This window comes from Filicampus tigris, chromosome 17 (assembly GCF_054856515.1).
Source record: "Filicampus tigris isolate MCC_2025a chromosome 17, RoL_Ftig_1.0, whole genome shotgun sequence".
NCBI lineage: Eukaryota > Metazoa > Chordata > Actinopteri > Syngnathiformes > Syngnathidae > Filicampus > Filicampus tigris.
In genome coordinates, this window is record NC_141233.1 from 7,645,155 (window position 1) to 7,671,543 (window position 26,389).

A 26,389-nucleotide genomic window follows, 5' to 3' on the forward strand; every position below is an offset into this window, starting at 1 on the left:
AGTGTAAAATTTGAATATAAAACACAACCATGCTTGGCTATTGTGTTCTGAAGTTGAACTGCAGCCAAGTAGGCATTTTAATTCGGTTTGATTTGCATTGGATTGGAAGAATGAGAGAGTGAGGCCTTTTTGTATGATTAGGGCGGGGTTTAATGCATGCTTGACGTGAGGTGTGTTGGTTCAGGGATGCAAACTTTGCACAGGAAAGCGAGTCTGAGACGGGGTTTGAACCCAAATGCTCTCAACTGTCAGGAAGATATGCCAATTCCTACTCCACCAGAGTGGATAATATTTACTTTTATTATATATATTTGTTTCAGTAAAGGACAAAATATGTATATACAATGAAACACTATCAACCACATCAAGAATGACAATATGTTATCATCAATGTTTATTTATTTGTGTGTAACTTTGCCAATTGTTGTCATGGGATCCCGTATCAAATCTCATTGAATGATTTTACCTCACTTTTCTTTGCCAAATGATTCAGGATCGAACAATGTATCTTTCTAATTCCATTATCACACATGTACAAGATTTTATGGCCAGCACACAGGTGGCAAATTGAAACATGTTCATAAGAATGGTAAATGAAATAGTCTTACCACATTGCTCACTATCAGCCTTTCTTAATTCCCAAGTTTCCCTTTTACAGAAATGGCTCACTTCACATAGGGCGCTATAACATAACACATCCAACAAAAATGCAGTGTGGCATTTGTAAATCATGTTTAATTTATAAACAATGGGACAAAATGACAGCTATTTTGTAAATAAATGTTTTCCGGAGTAATACAGTACAGCTGTAAGAAATGAACTTAACTGAAAAAACTGCAGCTCCCTCTTTCGTCATACTCTTTACAATTCACAAGCGTTCAATACTGTTAGCTGAAGCATAAAATAAATAAACATAATGAGTTGAATATTTTGCACATGACTGGTTAAGGAAGATTACAAAAGTAGAAAATGGGAGCAGACAAGTGTGTAGTTGAAGCAATCACTGATTAGCAATCAGGACCGTTGGTTTATAATTGGTGGAGTGCTGTTAGAAAAACAAAAGTACCAATATGACCTTTCACCCCAGTTACAACTCAAATCAGATAGAACTCGATAAAAATAACAAGCCATATAACGAGTTGACCTTTGGCCTCAGCTACATCACTGTCAAAATACAGAAATCCCAGAGAATATAGCAGGGTGATTCGATTACATTCATGTTCTTGAAAAGACAACACGCTTGGTTTGCCATGATGCATTGCCATGTGTGTATGTTGCATTCTTCTTTAGTGACAAAAAAAAAAAAAAAAAAGACCACCGGAAACAAATGATGCACAGTGCCCATGCTGTGGATTGGTTATAATGTGATTTCACTAACAATAACTTTTGCAGACAGATGAAAATTGCATCAGTCTTGTGTTATTAAAACCTAAAAACAGCGCACAGCAAGATAAGTTATCCAGATTGAATAGAAATGATAAATTATCTCCAAGTTTTTTTTAAAGTGGCATACAATAGTTGGTCCTATGCATGCTGGGCATCTGAAAAAATAGATCTGATAAGTTTTGTTTCTTTACTTGATCAGTGTATGCCAAAATGCAGTTCAAAGTGACTAATATATTGCCACTCCCTTCTTAACTTAAAAGTGTATCAATCTATTTTAGTCAAAATGACTTACATGAATATTGCAGTGTTGTTTAAATTGTGATATTTCAATTAGTGCTGTATTGGTGTCATGGAGTACAGTGATTGTATCATATTGTAGGTAACTCTTTGAATTTCCCAAGCTAACGGGTTTTAATCAATTTACTGGCAAAGTGCTTCATGAATCTTTTTAGGTCAGTATGAGATTAATAAGAGAATAGAGAGAGTAGATTTTAATTTCCAGAAATTATGGCCAAGGTCAGGTGAAGAGGAAAAAGATGAACTGGACTCAGGTGGAGAACAAAAAAAAAAGAAAAAAGAAAGAAACAGTCCAGCAGCAGAATCTTTAAGTAATACATCCATTAGGAGAATGTGCATGCAAAAAATACACAAAACAGAGATCTCACTTCTGAATGAAAGCAGCTTAAAATGTACGCAACTGGATGCACAATTGAGATCAACATTCATGTTCTCAGAATCAAGTCAAATTATCAAATGATTTACACAATTTCACAAAATGCGTACAGTTATAATAATAAAAATAAATGATTGTGCTTTTCTAACCAAAGTCGAACAAACCATACAAGGACAAGATGTACGTCACTTATAAACATTAACACTGTCACATAAAATTTCAATTTGAAGCACTTCTGTGGCAGTAAACAATTTACAAGATGTCTGGAAATGACACAAGCGTTTGACAACACACGAGAAACGCTCATCATATACAATATTTTTTTGTAGACAATCACATCAGCCATAACGTGCGCGTTTATCTTACATCACTGGTTGACCCTTTTCTTCAGTTCCATGACAGACGGTCAGCCAGATTAAAGTCCACAGACATAAACATGAGCACTTTTTTTAACCAACATTAAGTGAGAAATTGGATATAGAAAAAGAGCATTTATTGTGCAGTATTTTAGTCATTTCTTTATAGTCCCCCCACGCCACCCACCCTAAGTCCTTCAGTGAAACAGCTGGCGGATTTTAAGGTGTCATCACAAGGATTCTCAACTTCTCAGGAACTATGAAAAGAGAGAAAGAAAATGTGTATCGCTAGACAAAATGTTTAGTTCAGTCTTGACGTTAAAATACTACAGTTCTTTTTTGCCTATAAAAACTGTTATCAACAACATGTAAGAACATATTTTATCACAATATTAATTTATTTGAGTGTCAATTTGCCATTTGTTGTCATGAGCTCCAAAATGAGATCTCATAGGAATCCGCCATCTCATCTCTCTTTGCCAAATGATTCCAGATTCACTGATGTGCAGTAGTCTTGTAATATCGTAATGGTTGTGTCTATTTTGACTCCTGGCTTACCTCATCTGCTCCCACAGACTCCATCTGACCTCTGTGTTTGATCCTCAAGTCTTCACAAAGTATCAAGCTGGATGCATTGGGGTCATCAGACTCATTTTGAGCTGGACCTGATGGGAAAGAGTGACAATCGTACAGATGAATGGCCCCACATTCCGGTCGAAAGACAAAAACATTTTGGGTTGACTAATTCTTACATTTGTTGCAAAGAGAGCAAGACTATCTATCCAGTACCTGAGTGTTGTTTGCTTTTGCTGCCTCCTTTTCCCCTCGGTAGAATCTTGTCTATGTCTTGGCTCTCGGCATCTTCAATTGGAGCCTCTTTGACCCGGTGAGTCCCAGTGCTGCCTCTTCGGCCCTGGGCTTCTCCAGAACCCATCCGGGGTAACGTGGCCCCCCTTACTCTCAAGTCGCTATGGGACATCTGACTGGGGAAATTCAGAGGCATGAACGAATCTGGAGAGGCAAGGGGGTTTGGGGGACAGAGTAGAGCACACACAAATCCCAATATTTAGAACTTGAGAGACGAATTAGATCACATTCCCTGTACCAATATTTCCTATGGTTTTTTACCATCATTAAATGCATCTTTGGGATGGTAGCTTGGTTGCGCGCACTGGTTCTGCTTATACCGTCTGGGTCTTTTCTGCATTATCGCAGGACTCATGTTGCTGTCAGTGGACATGGGACTGCTGGGTCGCTGATGTCGCTGCCCTGAGATTTAATGAAAAAATGTTACGTTTTCTGGGCAAGGTTAATTAACTTCTTGTCAGCTTTATTACAAGAACCAAGAAATAGCATTTAGGGTAAGTTTAAATATAAAGTTGGAACTGATTTCCTTTGGAAAGGTTTCTTGTGCAGAGGAAAACGTAATGCACCAAGAGCTGCTAATGCCCTCATACGTATGCAAGGCCATTAGTTGCCATTGTCAATATCAAGGACCACAACACAAATGTATATGCAACTGCTTGTTCTTTCTGGTTTTATTCAAAACAATCTTTTGAATCCACTTTGTTAGCATATACTATATGTGTGTTTAGAATCTGACAGTGTGACTAAATGTGTGATGGTAGAGGTAGAAATGTACTACTGTAGGCCTTGTCAAAAATGACTTTTTATTTCTGCAAAAAGATATCTGTCCAAAATATTTGAGCTCCATGAATTAACCTCACCTGACTCCTCTGGGTATCTGCACATACGCAAGCCTTCTGCCTGACAGAAATCTCCGTCTGTGAAGAAAGATCCTTCTGAGGTGCTGACAATGCTGGACCTGCCTGATGATAAGTTATCCTCAGATGCAGAGCCCCAGCTGTTAACCATGGACCCTGTGACCGATCTATCCAGCTCTCCAGCGCTGGAGGCGGGTGTCTGTTCCAGCCTGTGGAAAAGCATTTTGTGCGGGGAGCTGTGAGGCAACTTTTGTTTGTGCTGTTGGTTTTTATGCAGATGATAGTGGTTTTCATTATGTGCTGTTTCTTCCTCTGCATCCTCTTCTTGTTCATCTGTGTCCATGTACGGAGGTGTGTAGCTGTGTTTTGGGGAGAGATGGCAAGCGTGATTTGGTGGCTTGAACAATAGTATGCATTGCAGTTCTACAACCACAATAATAAACGTACAGTTCTACAACCACGTGTCAAAAATTATCACTCTAGTGGCATAATTGTTTTGAATGGAATAGTGGAATAGTTTGTTTTGGCTGCATGAAATTGTTTTGATTAAAAAAAAAGGTTACCTGAGGTGGTTGACTCCGTCATGCACACCATTGCTCATGATTCCCTGTGGCTGTGTGGTGGTTTGGTGACTATAGGACATGTCGGGGGGAGATGATGCTGCCCCTCTAATTGGTGGAGTCGGGCAGACCTCTGTTCTCTTCTCTGGATCAAAACTGGAAAAAAAGAAAGCTCATATGACATACTGGCCAACTGAATAAAAACCCCTTCGAAATTATTACATTAATGCCCATTAGAGGTTTACATTTTTGGTTGTACTCCAGCTTTAGTGGTAGCAAAACTGGAGTGAAAATAATTGCCCTTACTGTCTACTATTAATTAAACCATGAGTTGATTTAAAATTCAGATTTATTTGAATGTCGCATTTTTGCACTCTGTTGTAAATTCATCTGTCAATTGAGACCATATAGAGTGACATTTGTTTTCCACATTTGATTTAGTGTCGACCTAATAATTGTTTTAACCACAAGTGAGCTCTTCGATGAATTGCTGCATTTAGAGAGGGCGGCAGACACATCCCAAGAAGAGATTTGTTAATAATTAAAATACAAGTCCACCTCTTCTCCATGGGGAGGCTGTACTCATCACCGTTCCAGGCAATAGCATGAGGAGGAGAAAGAGCATCTCCCCAGCTCACTGCAGTATGTTTTGGAGTCTTCATGGCCCGCGGTCCTTTCTTTTGATTTTGACTTCCTGAGAAATTAGCAGAAAAGTCAAAGTGTGCGCCTTTTGGCTTGATTTGTTTCAAACCGGTACTGAGTCCCTGAGCATTACCTGAGGTGCTGTTGCTAACCCTGTCTGAACTGTGGTGCAAGCCTCCCATACTGTGATCTTGGTTATGGTTGTAGGGAATGCTTTTGTGATGGACTAAGCCTTCATTTCCGTGTGGATGATCTGAAGAAAGAGCAGTGTTATAATGGTTAACAGCTCATTTTATCCTCTCAGTCGTATTTGATCCTACATTACCTTTATTTAGAATGTTTTGCTCGATGATGTTGTATTGCATCTGTGTGGCCATCTCTTTTGGTAGTGGAGGAGGGTTTGGTGGCTGATTCCAGCAGGGCATGTCCATAGGCTCCAACGCATGTGCCTTGTTTTTAATGCCGGCCTGAATAAGTTGCGTGGTAGCATAGGGGATTGGTTCATATGCATCTGATGAATCTCCTCCTGGACTTGCATAGCACAAGTTGGAATTGTTGAATGTCTTGATCTCATTGAGCTTGTTGCTGAGGTTCACATCAGTATAAATAGCCGCCTCGGAGCCAAGCTGTCCCCCATGTTTGTTGTCCGGGTGCTTTCCATAGTTGGCAATGCAATCGGCTAAAGAGAACATATAGCAGCAAAAATATAAATGAAAACTCAAGCCACAGATGTTTTGATTTATTACTATACATAGTATGTCAGAGTCCTGACACACACTAACCTGGCCGGCTGTATGTTGTCATGTTACTGTCGCTGGTGCCGTTACCATTATTGCAGCAATTGATGCTGCAGTCCTTATGATTGGCACATGTGTTCGGCCAATTGTCTGGCAGCCACAGCTGGTTCAAAGGTTCACCCATGCTCAGAAGGCCAGGTCTGCAACAAGGAGGGCCATCACTCAAAACCTACTGCTCTCATAGCTTTAATGAACACTCAGGACTCAACAACTTTTACAACAGGTAGACAACGCCTCCTAGTGTTTCTAAAATGCAGCTGCAATTATAATCCAAGAATGAAAATGCCACTTGCCTGCCAGCGCTGCACACTGATTCTCCTCTTTGATATGCAACTGAAAAATAAGGCGGAAAACATTCATTGTTGATGAGCTGTCACAAACAGTCAGTGCCAGGGGCAAAGAAGAAATATGACAGAGAGGAAAAGTCAAACGTTTACACCAACTTTAGTTGGGGCATAAAGTCTGACTAATAAACATGGAGACCAAAACAATCCTTTAAATGACTCATTTGACGATCATAATATTGTAGAATATTTTTGCCTCATATCTATTTTGGATAACTTAATGTAAGTAGGCATGATTTTCTCCTACTCTAGCAAAGCAAACTTGGTAATGACCCACATATAATATATCCAAAATCAAATCTTGCAAACATGACTATTAATTGCAATCAAATAGCTATTTCACTGAATTGTATTATTGTTGTATTGTATTTTAAGATAAATACACTACATCAATAGAAGCATTAAGACACACCGATGAACTCTGAGGGGAGAGCTTGAGGAAGTTCTTTGTTTGTTCCAACATAAAGTAATATCCCTTAAGGCATGTTTGGATATGTTTCGTGTGGAGCAGAGTAAAATAAGTAAATTTGAGACATAGGTGTCCTGATACTTTTGGCCACATAGTACTTTGTATTATAGGATAGTAGAGATAATTGTCTTGAAAAACAAAAACGATCGACACAAGTGAAGTAGCCATATTTTCTTACCTGTTGGTGTAAAGGTGAAAGATGGCACTGCACGGACAGACAAAACAGTGTAAGTTAATGCAATTAACATGGCAAGCAATAACAATAGCCACTCGTCCCTTCCACTATTTGGTGCTGTGTGCCCACCGTACTGATGATCATCCCCTAAGACTTAAGATTTAAAAAGCATGCTATCAGTCATCAGTATCTATTTTAAGCATATGAAAAGGTTAATCAGAGACTTGAGGGATAAGGGAAATTTAACAAGGGTACTGCGGCAAAGGTAATGGCAGGTTGTCAGGCCTGAGTGTCCAAACACAGCAGTGGGAAAATGACATGTTACGGCATCTAAAGGTCAGCCTTCAAACGTCTGTGTTGCATGCATGTAGCAGGTCTTAATCGTGTATGAAGGCTTAGTGCCAAAAGATCGATTAGAAAACATTAATGCCTCCACTTTCACACATTAAAAAAAAAAAATATATATATATATATATATAACTTTATTTAATACCAATTATATAATTAGATACTGTGCTTAGACAATACATAAATCATTGCTAAAGGATAATTACTTGGCCAATATAGTTATACAGTAAATTAAGAACCACCAACATATGCACACTTATTGATAAAAAATACAGCGAGTGAGGATAAGCGTTTCGGAGAATGGATGGTTGGATGGATAAATAAAGATCACAGACCCTTGCGGATGCCGGTGTATGTGCTGCTGAGGCCACTTCTCTTCTTCCGGTGACGGTACAGCCACACACTGAAAATCATAAGGACAAACCAGCAGGTGGCGCCAATGCCTGCAATAAATGCTGGTTGCTTCACCACGTCTGAAATATGTGACAATGTGTCCCTTTCCTCACTAAGATCCATCATCTGACCAGCAGAGTCTAGGAAACAGAGAGACATAGCACATTTGACAAAATCAACTGAAATTATATAGCATGAAGGTTGGGTTTTAATTGCAAATATACAGAATTTGTGATGCTCTAAAATTGAATCATAATTGAATGAATGTTGATTTTGGATTTTCTCATTGGAAAATGTGGTTAACATGATACATCATGAAACATTGGGGGTGAATGGATAGGAAACACCAGCTGAGAATCAACACCAAAATCCATGGACACAGCTCGTTCAATCAGTAGATGTATTCAATATGGGGTTGGAGCACCACGGTGGATGTTGGTTAGCATGTCTGCCTAACAATTCGGAGGCTACCCCAGCTTCCTCCCACATTCCAAAACATGTATGTTAGCAATTCGAAGTAGTTGAGTGTGAACGATTGTTTGTTTATATGTGCCCCGTAATTTACTGGCAACAATCCACCCCCAAAGGGAGCTGGGATATATTAGGTTAGTTCATCCTCTTATTCCCACTGAATCTTAATTCTCCATTTTACCAAGACATTTGACAAGCATACGCTTCCAACTTTGTGGGAATAGTTTCGGGAAGGTCTGTTAGAGTTCCAGAATGACTGGCCACCACTGCACAAAACAAACTCCAAGGCCTCTCCGACTTCACACAAAAAAGCTCCTGTAAAGGGGAGAACTCCTCTATAATTTGTTCCATACTAGTACCATATAGGCGTAATGGCTAGATGTCCTAATACTTTATCCATAGTGTATACAGTATTCACAATTTTTCCGTACTATTAAACCTTACCAAACTGAAAGAACATGACCTTGCTCTTGACCCCAGGTCCGGCACCATTGCTTGCCGCAACCTCTACACTGTAGCGAATCCCTGGTGCCAGACCAGGAACGAGCACCGAGAACGTATAGCCGTCGACTGACTGGTTCACGTGATAGCGACTCTCATTACCCAGGCACCAGATCTGTCAAAAAGAGAAGGTGAGAAAGAGAAGATGACAGTGATTACCTTAGGGACACATCCGACAGCACTGAGTGGCATCAGTGGTACCTCAAAGACACGGTTTAGACTTTAAACGGAGTACACATGACTTGAGGGGCGTGAAGGGTAGGTATCCTTTTCATACCTTGTACTCCTGAATGACTCCTGCCTCCTCCGGGACTGGGGGTGCTTTCCATGATATGACGATTGCAGTGCCATTTGTATCACTCTTTGTTACTGTAACATTCTGGGGGGCTCGTCTTGGTGCTACAATGAAGGAAAAGATATGTAAAAACTCTCCTATAATGAGGAGAGTTGCATCCAAATAAATGACCTTCACTGTTCAAGATACTAATAAAAAAAAAAACATGTTTTGTACTGATTTCAGGAGATATAAGTCTACCCAATGAAGTGTCGGAGTATACACAGCAATACGTAATTTTATTGTCGATGTCCAGTCCACAGGTAATAGATCAAAACACGGTTATAGCACAGTGTTATTACACTTTTGGCTATGGAGAGGGAACTTTGCTACTGAATAAAAAAAAAAAAAGACAAAAAAATTCACCTTCTTCCAATGTTCTGATCACTTTCACCTCACTGTCAGCTCCCTGGAATTCGTCAAAAAAGGGACGCACTTTGAACTCATAGATGGCGCCTTTCTTGAGCTGACCGATCACCACTTCGTCCTTATGGGGGGCACGTACATCCATGACACTCCACTGACCCTCAGGTTGACCGTGTTCAGCCGAAGGCCTGTACAACAGCTTGTATCCTTGAATGTACAGCGAATGCTGCTCAACCTGGTGCACAAAAAAAAAAAAATCAATATCAGTTCTACACTACAGCAAACTGACTTCAAATAATAAGCAACTCAATCCAAATGGAATAAAATTATAGTTAAAAACATTTTTTATTTCCCTCTTGCATTGGCTCTCACTAGACTGGGAAGGTAAAATATTACTGCAAAGCCCAATCACGATTCATTTGTTGATTTTCATCATGATAAAATATGTACAAACACACAGGTACAGATAAATTGCCCTGTCAATTTAATCCCAGTATCTGCCAATATTGCGTGTTTGTGTTGAACTCACCTCTTGGCATTTTGCTGAGAGGATATGGAAAAAATATAAAACAGCCTACTCTACTATATCAATATGTAAACATTGAAGACTGGGATTATTTGTTAAGATAACCTTTGAAAAACTGGAGTCACCCTACGAATATTATCAGGATGGAAAAAAAAAGAAAGCACTTACAAAGTATGCCCTTTACTGAAATATTTAAATTAAACTTACTTCATGTCCATAATAGTTCTCTTTATTATTAATACTGAGTTATACTATAAACAATAGAAAAATGCCTGGTGATAGAAGATGGGGATATTGACTGAAACATTGAAGACAAACATGAGCGATACTTGATTATTAACAAAAAAATAATAGTCACCATTTTTTTTTTCTTTGCTGTCACAACAATCTTTTCTTCATTACATCATTCACGCTTCATTTAACTCTAAGATGACTTTTATTGATTTTTTTTACTATTTCTTATTTGGTCTTCTTCTTGAGCATATTTGTAACAGCAAGGTTTTTCTTATTCTGGCCAATGAGTTTTTTTTACCTCATATGGTTTTTCTATTTTGGAGAAGCTAACACTGAATGATGCTCACAAATGAGCAAAACGTAACCCTGGCAACTGAAGTGCTGCAACACTCAACTCTAACTCAACTCACTTCAGGCAAAAGAACAATCAAAGAACCAGTATAAACTGTAATCACTTCTTCACATCAAGCTCAATTCTAACAGCACAAATGTTGTGAAGACATGTCAAAGTACACGTACCATCCAGTTTACCCGGACCGCAGAAGACGACACAACAGTGGGCGTGTTTAGGTGTATCACCACATCCCCCAACTCCCTCTGGATGTGACGAGGATCTGTTCCCTCAGCTGTATATGTGCTGTCTTTTGGGGGGAAGACAAAAACAGTGTGGTTATGTTCGAATGTGAACTAAAATGGTAGATTCTGAGAATAACACTCAAAGACTTCTGCCATAGTTGAACTAACTGAATTTTTTATCAGCATCAAAATGTAAACAGTACTTAGAGCGATACCCATTTTTTGCTTATGCTTAAATAATACTTAGATCCAAATTAAATTGTGGAAATCAGTTAAGATGTGTTTTTTCACAATACGCAAAATAACAAACAAATGACAATTAACATAATCAATTGATTGATTAAAACGACCACATAAATACATGAATGAATAAACCAACAAATAAATAAAGGCTCCCACTGACCAAGTGTTCGGATGGAATCTGAGATGGTACTGGGGTCACTGAGGCCGTAAGCGTTGACAGCTCTGATCATAAAAAGGTAGACGGTGCCAGGCTTCAAGTTCTTCAGGACAAAGGTCTGCATCTTCACATGCTCGGCTAGGGTCACCCATCTGCTGCCTAAAGTATGACTACACAAGAAATGAGAAGGACAGCATATTTAATAATCCAAAGAGAGTGTACTGTTAGGAGATACTGAACATGCTGTACAATTTACACATCTCACCTGAATGCTTCTATTAGGTAAGATGTAGGCGTTGCACCACCATTGGGACTGGGTTGCCATGACAGATTGACAGAAGTGGGACTAATGTCAGTGATCTCAGGTTTAGTTGGAGCACCAGGCATCAGGGCGGGGCCTGAAGGTCGACTGGTCTGGACAGTGACACCAAACTCTGACATGCACAAAGGCAGAAAATTTCACAAAAACCCATAATTGTCACTGAAATCATTGTGAATAATAAAGTAATAATCACAAATGCACTAAAAAATAATGAGTACAAAGCAGACATTGCTTTGGAATTTTTGTCCAACATAATTATGAAAATAATAATAATTAAGAAAAAAAATAATGACAGTGGACTGCAGGATACAAAATGCTTGCACCATAAACTCAATATTTTTGAGGCAGTCACTACAAGCAATTGATTTCTGAGACTTGTGACAGTGAGACTTGAGTACCCGTTGAGAGGCATTTTTGGCCCACCACTTGTGCACAAATAACTCCAACTGTCTCCGGTTTGAAGGGTGCCTTCTCCAGCAAGTTTGAGCTCATTCTACAGATGATTAATAGGATTTAAATAAGGGTTTGTAGAAAGACTCTTGGAGGTGATGTGACTTGCCAAATCTGTTCAAATGATATTCCCCCAGAACCACATTGGTTTGACAATATGCAATTTGGCTAATCCGTCCAAAAAATTTTGGGTGAGTATGCGTTATTGTTGTTGTTGTTTTTTTAACAGAAGCATATCACCTATTTTGCTTACGTGTGTGTGTGTATGCAGTTTGTCCTACTAAATGGCAACTGAATAGACACTTAAGCAACCTTTACATACCCTCTACTTGTAAATATGCTGTCCAGGAGGCCTCTCCATTGGGACTAGAAGCCACACAAGTATAGAAACCTGTATCTCCCAGCTGAGGAAATGCATAGAAAATGGCGAATATTAGTTGCCTAACCGATCATTATCAAAATATACATCCCCATTGCGCCCCACCTTTGTGTAGCGGATCTCAAGTGACCCGCTTTCTGCTATGGACAAACGTGTGTCCACTGGTGACAGCACCACACCGTCCTTCTTCCAGTGGACCGGAGGAGGTGGTGTGCCAGCTGTATGGCAACTCAACACCACAGTGCTGTGCACAGAAACAGACTGATTGACCGGGCCCTGTCTAATGACAGGGGGAGGCAGTTCCGAGCCGGCTGTAAGAAATAGAAACAAGTATGAATGAAAGTGCACTTATTTAATGATCCCTGTCAGAAGAACATCAAGTACTGAGTTCAGTTTTTCCACGTTTTACACACAACAGAAACTCCAAACAGACATTCTTTAGGAAACTAATGCTAGAAAACCATGTATTAATTAATTTTTATATCATCGACAAAGCCAAGAACTAAAGATGTACCGGTAATCTGTGATTTTTTTTTCTAAAGGAAAATGACCAATCAAAAAAAAAAATGGATTTGGCTAATCCACAACTGGTCATTAATCATTTTATTATTTAATTGCTAAAGATTGAATTCTCTGGATAATGTAGCCGGAAAACAGAAAATGCTATAATACGAATTTGAAAACTTAACTGATGTCCGAGTCATTCTGAGAGTGAACAAAAAAAAAAAGAAAACACTGCATCAAAATGAAAACAGATAAGATATGGAAGATATTTAGAGGAAAGTTGCTAAAGCGAGAGAACAATAGAGGGATGTGCAGCCAGTGGAGGAAAAATAAATCAACTTATCCCCTCCAGCAGAGCAACTAATCATTCATTCGACAGTAGGTAGAGATGGCGGCGGCTTCAAGCACAGCCTCACTAAGATAACACAGCCCTCTTCACTTCCCATCTTACATTTTAAAGCCCAGCGAAATGGCACAGGGGTTCTAAATAAATAAGACTAACCAAAAAAGTTGATAGAAACATGCCTTTAAAACCGCCAGAGGTATTACCAACTGGTTATTTCCATACAAATGTGGCCCTCCAAATGGGGATGAAAGAGATGTAGCGGGATGGAGAGAGAGTAGAGTGCTAATACATCACAGCAAAATGGGGAAAAAAAACACTCCGTGTTTCTTTATTCCCATTACCTCTCGCAGCTTTCATATAGCGTGGATGCCTCATTTTCTTGCATCAGTGCTATGAGGAGTGAAAGCTGCATTCTACCTCCAAAATAGCGGTGGGCTTAAATATCGAGTCAACCCTCAGGCAGTTTCTCTCATTAATTTTAAATATATAAATATATACAAACGTAGAGAGACGTGCACATGTGAGCACATGGGTCATTTAATTAGGAGAAGGGAGATATTGTTGTGTGCAATCACTGGAGCAAGCACAGTATTTATTTTATTTCTTTTAACCTCAGTCAAGGAAGTTTTTTTTCCTGTTGTGGGATTCTAATTTTATTCTTATTCTTCTTATTAGTAGTAGTAGTAGTAGTTGTAGTAGTGGTAATAGTAGTGGTAATAGTTGTATTCATATTAGTAGTGTTAATATTAGTTAATACTGTATATGTTATTATTATTTGTTCTTTGGTAGCTTTTGAGTGCAGGTAAAGTTTTGAAGTATCAATACATCGTTGCAGAGAAATCTAAGTAGGTCAGGATGCAATTTGGGTGCCTCATCATCTTAAAGTGTTCAAGTGATGCACTTGAAGCGTAATTCAAAACCATAATCAGTTATGAATTTAATGGAACACAATGTAAATACTATTGTTAAGGCATTGGTTTTGCAGGTGACATATTTTGAGGCCCCTTTGCAGGTCTGTGCCTTAGACTAGTGAAAAGCAAATTGCTTTCGTCACTCACAGTCCGTAACCTCCAAGAGTGCTTTGGTAATAACGCTGCCTGCAATGTTGAGAGCCTGACAGCTGTACAGGCCGCCATCTGATTGTTGAACATCGGTGATGGTCAAACTGCCCATCTGGGAGACTGACACACGGCTGAAGGGCTGCGGTGCAGAGAACAAGAGACTCTGCAGGGAGAGTTATAATACACCCATTAGTTTTATTTAGACTGATCTTCTTTTGTGAAGAGACAGAAAGACTGAAGGTCATTCCCACCTCACTGCCCTCCCTCTGCCAGAAGATAGCGGGCTGCGGGTTACCAGTGGCCTCACACTGGAAGGTGACAGTCCTGCCTATTGCTGCCACCTGGTTCCTGGGGCGTAAGGCAAACGCTGGTGGCACTGCAGGAGAGGAAGGGTCACAATTACGGCAAACAGCCTAAAACAGAATCTTGAAAAACCTGTGTGTGCTCAAACATTATGAACTGTCAATATTTACCTTCTTTTGAACAGAGCTAAGCCACAACATACTGTATGGTATATACGCATGACATGTGCTGCTGGCTGATGGTAGGTGAAGGATGGATGACAAACTTACCTGTGTGGACTATATGGAGAAAAACACAAAAAATAGCAATGTGATGAGTAATGGAGGCGCAAAAGTTCCGTTTTTTTTCCTCTATTACACATTGCTTTTAATTGTTCTAATTTTAATTTCGTGAAGCACATTGAGTTACCCTGTGTATGACATTTTCTATATCAATAAAGCTGCCTTTCCTTACCTTGCCTTGGGCTTTTAAATTACAATGTATTCAATTACAGTAGTAAGTGTTTGGCTCATGCACATTTGTGTCCTTAGAAAATGGGATTAGTTCTCCTCTCTGTCTTATAAATAGTAGTCATAAATGTCAAGGATTTGGATTAAAAAAAATCAACACATTTTGAGCTGCAACAAGAGAATGATGTGTCAAGGGCATTAAATATTAAGTTTTTTTAAAAAACTGGACTGACCGTGAACAGTAAGCATGGCAGATGTTTCAGACTTCCCAACCATGTTCTCCACCACACATGTATAGGAACCCTCATCTGAAGAGGTCACTTGGCGAACAATCAAAGTGTGGTCTTCAAGGATTTCATATCTAAAACACGAATGGAGGGAGAGGGGGAGAGCTATCACTTGATGGAAAGGAGAGGTTGAACCATTGTGTTGCCATGTTGACAAAAAAGCCACATGTAATTTACCTGCCCTTAGGTAGCTCAGAATCATCTTTCCTCCAGCGGACAGTCGGAACAGGATCACCTTGAACAGCACAATGGAACTCCGCACTCCCGTCTGCCAGCACCACTGCACTGCTGGGCCGCTTGAGGAAGGTTGGGCGCTCTAGTGGGCATCAGTCCAAACAGTTCAATTTAATATGAGTAGAATTAGTTGGAAAATAAATAATCAATGTGTTCTATTGGTTGATATCAGGGTGATCATGTTTCTTATATATAAAAATCATATAAACATGTGTGCCTGGACGTTACTTGGTACACCGGGGCGCTGCCATGCGGCAAAATAAATGGATCTTCCTCAAAATGATAGCATATCATTGTCAATTGCCCATGTCACATGCAAGGCCAACTACATGATCCGCAAGGGGAGATATTGCAGTTTACCTGCCAATGTCATGCACTGACCCCAGCGAGTCTATTCCTCTTTCCATAATGTAAAGCATGGCGTACTTGGGCGTGCTATTCCTGTTTCCATAATGTAAAGCATGGCGTACTTGGGCGTGCTGCGCTTCAACCGCCCTGATTTTGATGCAAATATGCTGCTTGGATTGGGCAGGAAAGGACTGCTTCCATCCTAAGTCACAAACACCCAGTTCTACCTGTGCAATGTCTAGCAAAATACCAAAAGTAAGAAAACTCCAGCCATCCGCAGAGTTAGATTGCACTCTATATATATATATATATATATATATATATTTTTTTTTTTAAGATTCTGGCAATCATCACGTACCTACCTCAAAGGTTATTAGTGGTGTGCTACATTCGGGAGTATGTTGACCTTTGGAGTGCATTCTTCAAGATTATTCTCACAGCCTTGAATAGCTTTATGTGGCTTTAGACTGTGGATTCCACACCCCAACCAAGGTCACCTCACATCGATACTGATAAGAGCTCCGTTCCGATGGGAAATGTTAGAAAAAGGAGTGGGGGGGATTGAGAAATAAGGCTGAAGGCTAAACTTTTAGATGTGGAAGGGAGCAAGATGGGATCTCTGATGCTGAGGTGGTTGCAGGGCTATTGTTTTAGTAGCTTTACCATTGCTAAGCACATTGTTAGGTTTGTAAACATTGAATATAATGGGTTCTAATGACACACACTTAAAACAATGACTGAAAGGATATTTGGACAAAGTGATACACTGTAACATTCAGGAAAAAAATTATTGCAAAGGTGATAATTTTACCAAGCACAGTGAGCTCAGCGATTTCACTTTCACGCTCGCCGACCATGTTGGTTCCAACACAAATGTATTTTCCTGCGTCGCTCTTCCTGCTGTTGGTGATCATCAGCTTGCCACTGCGGATCTAAATGAAAGCACAGATTATTTACACAGCTGCATTTGTGCAAGCCCCTAGCAGCATCCCTGTGTGCATCATTTGGTAGTCACGAAGTGTGTATGATTTTGGCCGCAACTGCAGAGATCTTTGTATTACAGTATGCTACATAACATGTTTAAATGTGTATAATTGCTTCTTGCACAGATGCAGATGAAGTTTCACGCATGATGCCGCTAACAATTATACATATGTGAGTAACTTTATAGTGTCATAGTATACCAGTGTACATCTGTATGCATCACAGGAATGTGCACTGCCTCCAGTCTTTTCTAAAGGTCAACCATTATAGAATTACATAATTCATAACTGTGAACAAAGACCCACTGCCTCTTTGTTGAGGACCCCCTCTGATGTTCTGTCGGCTTACTTTTCCTTTAACAAACTTTTTAACTTCACTATTCTTATGTCAGCACAAACACTCACCATGGTGTTTGCACACTACCCACCCTGCAACCTCACAGGGCACAGAAGCTGTCTTTATCCTACTTTGAATGTGAGCCTTTGCACAAATTTTCTATCAGCCACCGTTAAACGTAGCTAGTACCACAACAGCAGCAAGCTAATACAATGAGGAAGCAAACACACAAGGCCGTTTCCTGCAAGGAGAAATCAACAACCTTTGCAAAAATCAGCGCTTGGCTTTTATGAAAAAGTGCTTATTTTATTCAAGGACAATCTATTCTGTTCATACTTAGAAGTCAAAGGTCAAGGCTGCCTGCTGTGTCGTGTAAGCCAAGGAAGCCAGGGCATTCAGCATCATGCTGAATAGCACCTGATGGCCACTCAACACCATACAGATAGAATCCCTCATTAAATTGATGCTGCAGGGATCAAATTCAACATATACCATAAAGGGCCCCTCACCCGCAACTCCTGTAAATTCCCACAAAATGATCTGCCAAATTGCCAATGATGCAGTTCATAATAAACTGTAGTTGTTTGGAAGCATTATGTGCACCTCTAGTAGCCTAATTGCAAAGGGTGAATTATGAGAATATAGTTCAGATTCAGCGTTCAGTATTCAGTGGATTAGTCAAAGATGTTTGCAGTATTGGAATAAGATACTGTGGATAAAAAGATTATTATGCAGGTATTTGTGGGATCTAAAATTGCTGAGTCTACAATCTTTGAACCCATTTTAAAATTAGCAACAGTGCAATGACATCAGCGAATTATCCCCTAAGGGCTGCTAAAACCATCTTCCACTAACTTTTGTGGTGTCTTGTGCGACTGCACTTTAGCAGCTGATTAAAGAGTCAGCTTTTTTTTTCTTCTCCTGTAGTGACCACTTCCTATTTTAGCTGCAATTTCAGTGGCATGAAAAGTGGTTTGTTGGGCCTTCATGTGCAACCCCAAAACCTCAACTTTCAGTCCTGTTCTGCATAAATAAGGTCTGTCTCTACACACACACTGTGATATCTTAATGGTGCACGGTCGAAAACAGCACAATTGGTACACAGCTTTGATTAAGAACTGCAAACACCATTGTGTGTAAGCTAACCCTGTAAATACTGTAACTAACATACACCTTTTGCATGCACTGACTTACAACACCAAGAAGGCACTTTTGATCGACTCCTATTTTCTTTGAAAAGTAAATGATGTCTTTTAGGTGAACTCTTGTGGCAAAGTCATATTTCCATAGTTAGAAGGACAAAGACAGGCATGCAAGGAGTACAAAGCAAAAGAAGCCTTTGTATTTGTCTCACAGGAGCCTCTGCATGGTTCTGATCCCTGCCTCTCCTTAAATCACAGCTAGCTGCTCTGTCCATCACAACCCCCAGAGAGACTCTACCTGTCACTGTGCACTAACTGAACTTTCAAACATGCAACGCATCAACACAAAGCTCCTTGCCAACACTTATTAAATGCATGATGCAGTCAAGTTCCACATCAGGGCTTTCTGGTGCTCAGAGCGTAACATAATACTGTACATTGCACTGTATGCATCGCGCAAAGTCAAAGTATCTTACTGTAATTCGTTCCTCTCTGTCGTCTAAGTTCAACCCGTTTTTCCTCCAGGAGATAGTGGGCTCGGGGTGTCCACGGGGTGGCTGGCACTCCAGTACTGCAGGCTCGCCCACCGCGACCATCACGTCTACTGGGTTCTGTCGGAAGTCATCACGTAAAACTGCAAAAAAAACAAAAACAAATGAAAGCAGAAAAGGCTGTGTAAATGACAGGTTTGTTTATTGTACTAGTTGTTTCAAAAGCCGGTTGACAGCTTGCAAGCTGACATACCGTGTGTTTAATATACAATTAATGCATTGCATTGTGAAACAATAACAGAGCAAACAAAAAAGTAGAAAACCAAAACGACTATGATATCTACATTCCAGCTATCTCTCTAAAAGTAATTTACAGATGAAGGACTATAATTTCAGAAGGCTCCTTAGGTCCACAAAGATTAAACAAATACCCAACATGGCACAGAAAATCCTACTGAACAATTTTAACTGGTGATCTTGAGACAGTTCAGTTGCTGGCACCGGTAAACCCAAATTATCACATTTCAACAGCAAAGAGCCTGCGTGCCTGCAGCCAGAAGCTGAACCGAAGACAAAGGAAACTTGTGTCAGTCCAAAGTTGTCCGACCAATGACTGTGATTTGTGGTCATCATTGGCAGCTCATTCTCAAGCACAATGTACAACACGTGTCAAAAAATCCTACCAAAATACAGTCAGCTAAAAATACGACACTGGAAGAAGATTTGCTGATTTGTGCAGAATGGACTTGAACGCAAAGGAATCATAGTATGAAAGGCTGAACTTCCTCGCTCTATCATTGAAGTGATTGTTGATAGAGATGAGATGAAGAATGTATTGTAATGCAGGCGCCTGGGCTTGAGTGACTGCTCTAAAGCATGCCTGGTCTTAAATTACATGGTGGGGGTGGGGGGGGGACGGGGCATCTGAACAAGCCAAGGGAGTTGAGCCAACATACCAACATAGAGTCAGCAGAACAGCAGTAGAGTTCTATTAGGGTGAAAAGACAGGAAACAATAAGGAAATGGCATAATCACTCCCAGATGGTGGCAAACACAATTCATCCATGGCTTTGGGGATGACACTGGGCGAGTTCGCCTGAGATTCTTGATGAAGCACTGAGGATATAGGAAAACAAATTGCGATGGCCTCGTAATTGGAACTACTTTGACCCCTGTATCTTCCATTGCTAAATTCTGCTGCTGCGATGCTCTGGGCAGGCTTCTGACAGGCTGACTAGTACAGTTGATTGAATGCTGATGGGGAACAGCTGTCCGAATAGCCCGTTTCCCATCTCCACCAATAGCATTGTGTAACATGATAAAAGCCATTTTTCATGGGACGCAAAAAAAAGTTGAGGTTACTTCAGACAGGAAGAAAGTGAAACAATTGTAATTACGTGTACTACAGTGTGCATCTATCTACATAGTTGCCGATTGAGCGTGTGATACTATGCTGTAATGCTGATGGAAATCTGGTTACACATCTGCTTTCACTGTTGTGTCAAATCCCATAGCCTTGACTGTTCCCAAAAATTCCAAAGATGTATTTATGGTTTGCACTGAATTTAGAGTGTATATGGATAATGGATGGATGGGACGATGGATTAAGATATACATTTTAACTTATATAAGCAGCACATCATCACCTGACGCCAAATCACTCATGTCATTATGCTTTTATATTATATCATGTGTGAGGTGCCGAAACTTGCCCAACTTCCAACATGCTGGCATTTCCCTCTCTCATAATTGACGTGACAAACCGAGATTCACCGCCTAATCTTTATCTTCTACTCAAAGGCTGTGCTGATCTAATCCACAGCAATGCAACACCACCATCTACAGTTAGTCATGTGGTTTTTAAACCTGAATTTCACAGACAAACGAAACCCTCTACCACCCCTACACATTGAAAAACGTACTTGATGAATACATACATCATGGCAGTAAACAGTTGGTTGGTGAATGTAAACATCCAAGGCAGTGAATGAGTTTAGTGCAAGTGATGTTTTATTAGACAATGACGTTAGTGTGAATGCTTGTCTCAGCATAGAGGTTATCTAAAAAATATGTTAAGCCTCTTCAACAGAAGAATGCTTGTAAAACTTTCTCCATAGAGAAGACAAATGGATACAATGAAGTCATTAATTACTTGGTATCAATGTACATTTTATCTTTCCATGTTGTCCCTTGTCTGACAACACAGCAAATTATCCCGAGCTGTAAACATGCTTTGATTGCAGAATTACTGATGTTTCTATTCTATATTCTACCACGCATTTACACCTCATCACTTTTGACTTTCCATGAATGTTTTGTTATTCTTTTGCAGCCTATCGCTACACCTCCCAAAGCCAACCCAGTTTGCCTGTTTAGTTGGAGCTTTGCACCTCTCACTCTCTGCATCTGATCCCCTCCAGATGAGAATCTCATGGCCCACTTCAAAGCAATAGCCCTTGGCCTCGCTTCCCTGGATCTGACAGTGTCTGACTTGTTAGTCCTCTGGAGCCTGAGCCTACTGCAGCAGAGCACCAATAATCCTCTCGGCAGAGTCCAACTGGACCAAAGAGGAACACAATCTACCCCACAGACGGGAACGGACAGTACACACATAGCAACCTTATCACCTGACATCACTGCATGAGGTTCTCAGAGGCAGCTTTGGACACCACAGCCAAAACTACTCTGCTAATTGCTCTTGAGGTCTGCTTTCAGGAACAAATCCTATGTTTTTTCAAGATTCAATATGTAGTTTTATAGCCAGCCTCAACACTATTCTGTGGCATTACTACTTTTCAAGAGACTGTGGTTGTGAAAACATGGACAATTTAGAATGGCACTCAGTTTAAAAAATCTTTGAAGCACCATATTTGTGTTTGCAAGTCAGATGTTCCGAAGCCAATTATAGTACTTGTTTGTGGAAAATGGTGAAAACAAGACATCATTTTTTTCTAATTTTGAGACAAGCACAAGCTGCCGGATCTTCGAGAGGGAGGGCTAAGCTGCTATGGGAATGGTCACAGCTGACTTTAATCATGGCCAATCAAAGCATCTCTTTTCATCCATCCATCCATCCATCCATCATCTATACCGCTTATCCTCACAAGGGTCGCGGGCGTGCTGGAGCCTATCCCAGCTGTCATCGAGCAGTTGGCGGGGAACACCCTGAATTGGTTGCCAGCCAATCGCAGGGCGCACAGAGACAAACAAACATTCACACTCACAGTCACACCTAGAGGCAAATTAGAGTGTCCAATCAACCTACCATGCATGTTTTTGGAATGTGGGAGGAAACCGGAGTACCCGGAGAAAACCCACGCAGGCACGGGGAGAACGTGTAAACGCCACACAGGAAGGCCGGGGCTGAATTCAAACCCACGACCTCTGCACTGTGAGGCGGACGTGCTAACCAGTCGACCACCGTCCCACCCTGCATCGCTTTTCATTTCCATTAAATGTGGCATGCTTGTCTGCACCGTCAAGCAGGCAGTTGGAGACCATCCCCAACACCGACAGTTTGTGTGATCCTAGTAAAAAATAATTATGACAGTACATGAATAATATGAACAAGAACATCTTCAACAAGAGTTTTGAATATCACTGAAGGTAATTAAGAACTGATAGCAATGCAAATCATCATCTTTTCTAAGAGGATTTGACCTTGTTTGGTCTATCACCATGTAAACAGGGAGACAGGTAACAAGCAAATTTCAGGAAATAGGCTAAATGAATGCAACAAATATTGAAAGTTGTATTTATTAAAAGTGTTTCATACTAAAGAACAGAGAGTGTACTATGTAGCCTGCTGGCCATACTTTGCCCACCCATGTTAAGGTATGCTGTGCATATTGTAATCTGAATTTATTCCTAAATTCTCTATGCATTTCTATGTATTTCAGATCGTATATAATAAACCTGCCTTCAGTAAAACATTCCAGAATTGTGAATTGCAATTATCCATCCATCCATCCATTATCCGAACTTATCCAAAGAAAATAAATATTTTTTAAGCAATGGAAGCTTCCAACTTTAAACGCGCTGTTATCACGCAATCCCATCAGAAAAAATCCTTGAATTTATTCTGACAATCTAACTCCTGACCTCCTTCTACCCTCATCTCTGCGTCTGAGAAACACGCCCCCCCCCGCCCCCCACCTGCACCTCAACCAGCTCCTCCTCTTCTCTGCTGCCTCGTTTCTGCTGCAAAGTCGTCTGGAGGGATGGAAAGCTGCAGGAGAAACAGCTGCTCCACAAACAATTCAATATGTGCAGTCCATGTATACTGTAGGTAGTCAGACAGGCTGTAGGCAGACACGCACGCAGTCGCACACACATGCACACACGCACACACACAAGGCCGATGGGAGGTGTGTATCTCCTTTGCAAGCATAAACCAAAGCAAATAACAGATTATCAGCAGCAACCATGCAAATGCAATAAAAAGCAAAGATCCCACACATACAAATGAGGATACAGCAGCCGTGCAGTCTCATAACAATGGCACATGAGATTTCTAAAACACACAAAGGCTTCCTGAAGACTCTCACTGCCTACAACTTATAAAGGAAACATAGTTGCTTGCCTGGGCTCCCGAAGCTCCACTATTTGAATATCATTTTCAATGAAATGAAAGAAAAGACATGAAAAAGACTCCTGAGGCAAAGTTTTTTTGCATGGATAACCATAAATATTTCAAACATTTAGCAAGCCAGTTAATTCGACAGTGAAATGTCTGACAGACCTTTGGTATATCTTGGGTAGGTGCGTCCTATTACCTAATTTCTCCCCTCTTGATCCTATATTTGTGTCAGGAAATGTAAAACGTAAACTTAATTATGTAATCGTTATCATTGTTATATATTATTAACTCTGCAAAAACGATTGTTAACCTTTATAGTACAAATACATCTACAAATATTTCTCTCACAATAGAAGAGAAGACAAAGAAAAATTCAATCAATAATTATTTGCGTAGTCATACGTATAACTAACTGAGAATTCAGGTCATGGGAACTCTAAAGACATAGCAACATGTGTGTGTATATGGCTCCCAAAACTGCTTATGTGGTTTTACATGACAACAAATCATGTTGTATGTGCGAAACATATCATATAACATGGAAAATAGGCAGACATTAATAAGCAGCTAACAGGATTGCAGAACAGAAGTTAAAATAATCCTATTGCTCTGCAAAACGGAAAACAGGTGAGAGTGAAAAGATGAGAATGGAGAGAGGGCAGATGCAGCCAGACGGAGATATGAAGCAGATTAGGAGAATTAGTGAAGTGGGAGAATAACTGGGTGAAACAGAGGTTGAAGACCTCTGATAGAATTAAGAACATTGTCAATCAAACAAATATACTGTACATGGTCCAGTGGTCTGATGTTGCTCAAATGTTTTTACTATTAACTCAAACAAACTATTAAACAAATATAGCAAATAAAATGTGGTAGCTAAATTGTTGCTATGCTATGATCTTGGGCAGTGATGATGTTAGAGATTTTACCCTAAATCTAAAACTACAGTAAAACAGATACATATAATAGAATTATCTTCATGATTTTAATTATTTTTATGAAATTAATTAAAAATGTTGTACATTGTTTTTTTCATGAAGTAAATACTGTACAATCATAATGTTGATAATGATATGCCATAAGATTTAGAAGGAAGGCAAGGGGTTCTATTTTCATATGGACAATTTTCCAGATAAAGACAGGAATACATTTTTTGTAAGGTGCTTTGGGCACCAAATGGTGTAGATAAAGCGCTATATAAGTGCACTCCATTTACCATTTCTTATATTCCATTTCAATGCTCTCATGATATGTGTGTGAAAAAAATCCAATATATAAAAATTATTATTACCATTTTCATAAGGTGCTCGTAGGTAGATGTATTATATCGATGCTGCTATGTATGAGGGACAATGACGGTAATAAAAGTATTGGTAAACCTAATATGTGTCTGACAGGTATAAATTAGACATTTCTGTACAATACAATATGATACAATTTTATTTATTAAGCGCATTTCATAACAGCTAGAGCTGTAACAAAGCACTTACAAACAGTATAATAAATAAAAAAAACAATCAAAGGCTGTGATACATTAATGTTAATAAATATAGATACCAATTAACAATATATAAAATATGAATAAAAATATAAATAGATAAAGCCAATGAATTAACGTAAAACATTATATACAATTGACACCGGAAAAGAGCCAAAAATTTCAGGTCTGATCAAAAGCCAGAGAAAAGAAATGTGTCTTCAACCGGGTTTTATGCATATATTTCAAGGATACCTAATGTCGACGTCCGTATACCGAATAAAGACGGGCAAATTAATTCTGTGAATTTATTTTGGAAATATGTTTTAATTTAATAGAATTCAGTGCTGCAATTGTGTACATTTAATTTACAATAGCCCTGCGATTGGCTGGCAACCAATTCGGGGTATCCCCCGCCTACTGCCCGAAGACTGCTGGGATAGGCTCCAGCACTCCCCGTGACCCTTGTGAGGACAAGCGGTATAGATAATGGATGGATGGATGGATGGATAATTTACAATAGCAGGCAGTGACCATCACCCCCAAAATATGTTTCAATCATGTGTGTTAAACTACAGATACCCAGTAGGTGAAAGGAAAAGAGGATGTTATGTTGAATGGTGTAACACGGTAAATATAGAACTCTACGCCAACAATACCCCCCCCCACACACACACACACACACACACACAAAGTACACACCCAAAAGGGATATCACTGACAATCTGGCCTTGTAGCCCTAATAATGTCTTTCATTACTGAGTATAGAAGGCTCTTGGTGTGACATTTTATCTGAATCACAGCGTAAATTGAGCTCAATAAATTATTTGTTGGAATTTTAGGCTCCAGAATAATACGGTTATCAGGTAATATATGCCACTGAGTACAAGAATAATAAAATGGTACAAAAGCAAATCAAGCCTATTGTAAGTGGTGGAGAGAGATAAACGCATCTGAGATGGAGCACCTTCTGTGTGCAGCATAAAAACACATACCGTCAACCTTTAACCCTCTCATTAGTGTTATCCCACCAAAGCAGAGTAAATTGTCATGAATAAATCCACTTGGAAGCCACTGAATGAAAGACTTTCACTCTAACATAGTCACATTACCATTTCAATAACTGTGCAACACTGAAAAACACTGGGACTGAGTAATTGGAAACATTAGCAAGTAGATAAAATATGGAAGAGAAGTGTGCATGTGTGTCAATTAATTTTTTTTCACTATAACAAAATAAATAATAAGTTCTGATTTTCCGGTTAATGTACAGAACAAAAATGAATCCTCCTTGTGGGACAAAAACGCGGTTGCTTTGTTAGGTAAAACAAAGAACTAAAGTGCAGACAGCAGTCAGACCTTGAGTCAATTGTATTCAGGAATACAACCCTCAAGCAAACCTTTGTTTGAGCAGTGTGACCT

The 26,389-nt window shown here is 39.7% G+C and overlaps 1 protein-coding gene across 3 annotated transcripts in view; it reads right to left on the bottom strand.

Moving 5' to 3' along the window:
- Positions 1-265: 265 nt before the first annotated feature.
- Positions 266-26,389, bottom strand: part of LOC147133163 (roundabout homolog 1-like) — a 72,364-nt gene continuing 46,240 nt past the window's right edge. For all 3 annotated transcript variants that reach the window (XM_086012626.1, XM_086012625.1, XM_086012627.1), the window contains 27 exons: positions 18,897-19,054; positions 16,770-16,890; positions 15,554-15,692; positions 15,323-15,450; positions 14,589-14,713; positions 14,335-14,500; positions 12,532-12,737; positions 12,370-12,451; positions 11,541-11,709; positions 11,279-11,445; positions 10,819-10,940; positions 9,540-9,774; positions 9,117-9,238; positions 8,783-8,954; positions 7,810-8,007; positions 7,130-7,156; positions 6,432-6,471; positions 6,124-6,278; positions 5,667-6,020; positions 5,475-5,594; positions 5,258-5,393; positions 4,703-4,855; positions 4,143-4,498; positions 3,544-3,684; positions 3,205-3,426; positions 2,974-3,080; positions 266-2,672 (listed from right to left, as the gene is read on the bottom strand). In XM_086012626.1, coding sequence (XP_085868752.1) covers positions 2,658-2,672; positions 2,974-3,080; positions 3,205-3,426; positions 3,544-3,684; positions 4,143-4,498; positions 4,703-4,855; positions 5,258-5,393; positions 5,475-5,594; positions 5,667-6,020; positions 6,124-6,278; positions 6,432-6,471; positions 7,130-7,156; positions 7,810-8,007; positions 8,783-8,954; positions 9,117-9,238; positions 9,540-9,774; positions 10,819-10,940; positions 11,279-11,445; positions 11,541-11,709; positions 12,370-12,451; positions 12,532-12,737; positions 14,335-14,500; positions 14,589-14,713; positions 15,323-15,450; positions 15,554-15,692; positions 16,770-16,890; positions 18,897-19,054 — 4,136 coding nt within the window. In that variant the 3' untranslated portion in view covers positions 266-2,657. The remainder of the gene's footprint in view (positions 2,673-2,973; positions 3,081-3,204; positions 3,427-3,543; positions 3,685-4,142; positions 4,499-4,702; positions 4,856-5,257; positions 5,394-5,474; positions 5,595-5,666; positions 6,021-6,123; positions 6,279-6,431; positions 6,472-7,129; positions 7,157-7,809; positions 8,008-8,782; positions 8,955-9,116; positions 9,239-9,539; positions 9,775-10,818; positions 10,941-11,278; positions 11,446-11,540; positions 11,710-12,369; positions 12,452-12,531; positions 12,738-14,334; positions 14,501-14,588; positions 14,714-15,322; positions 15,451-15,553; positions 15,693-16,769; positions 16,891-18,896; positions 19,055-26,389) is intronic.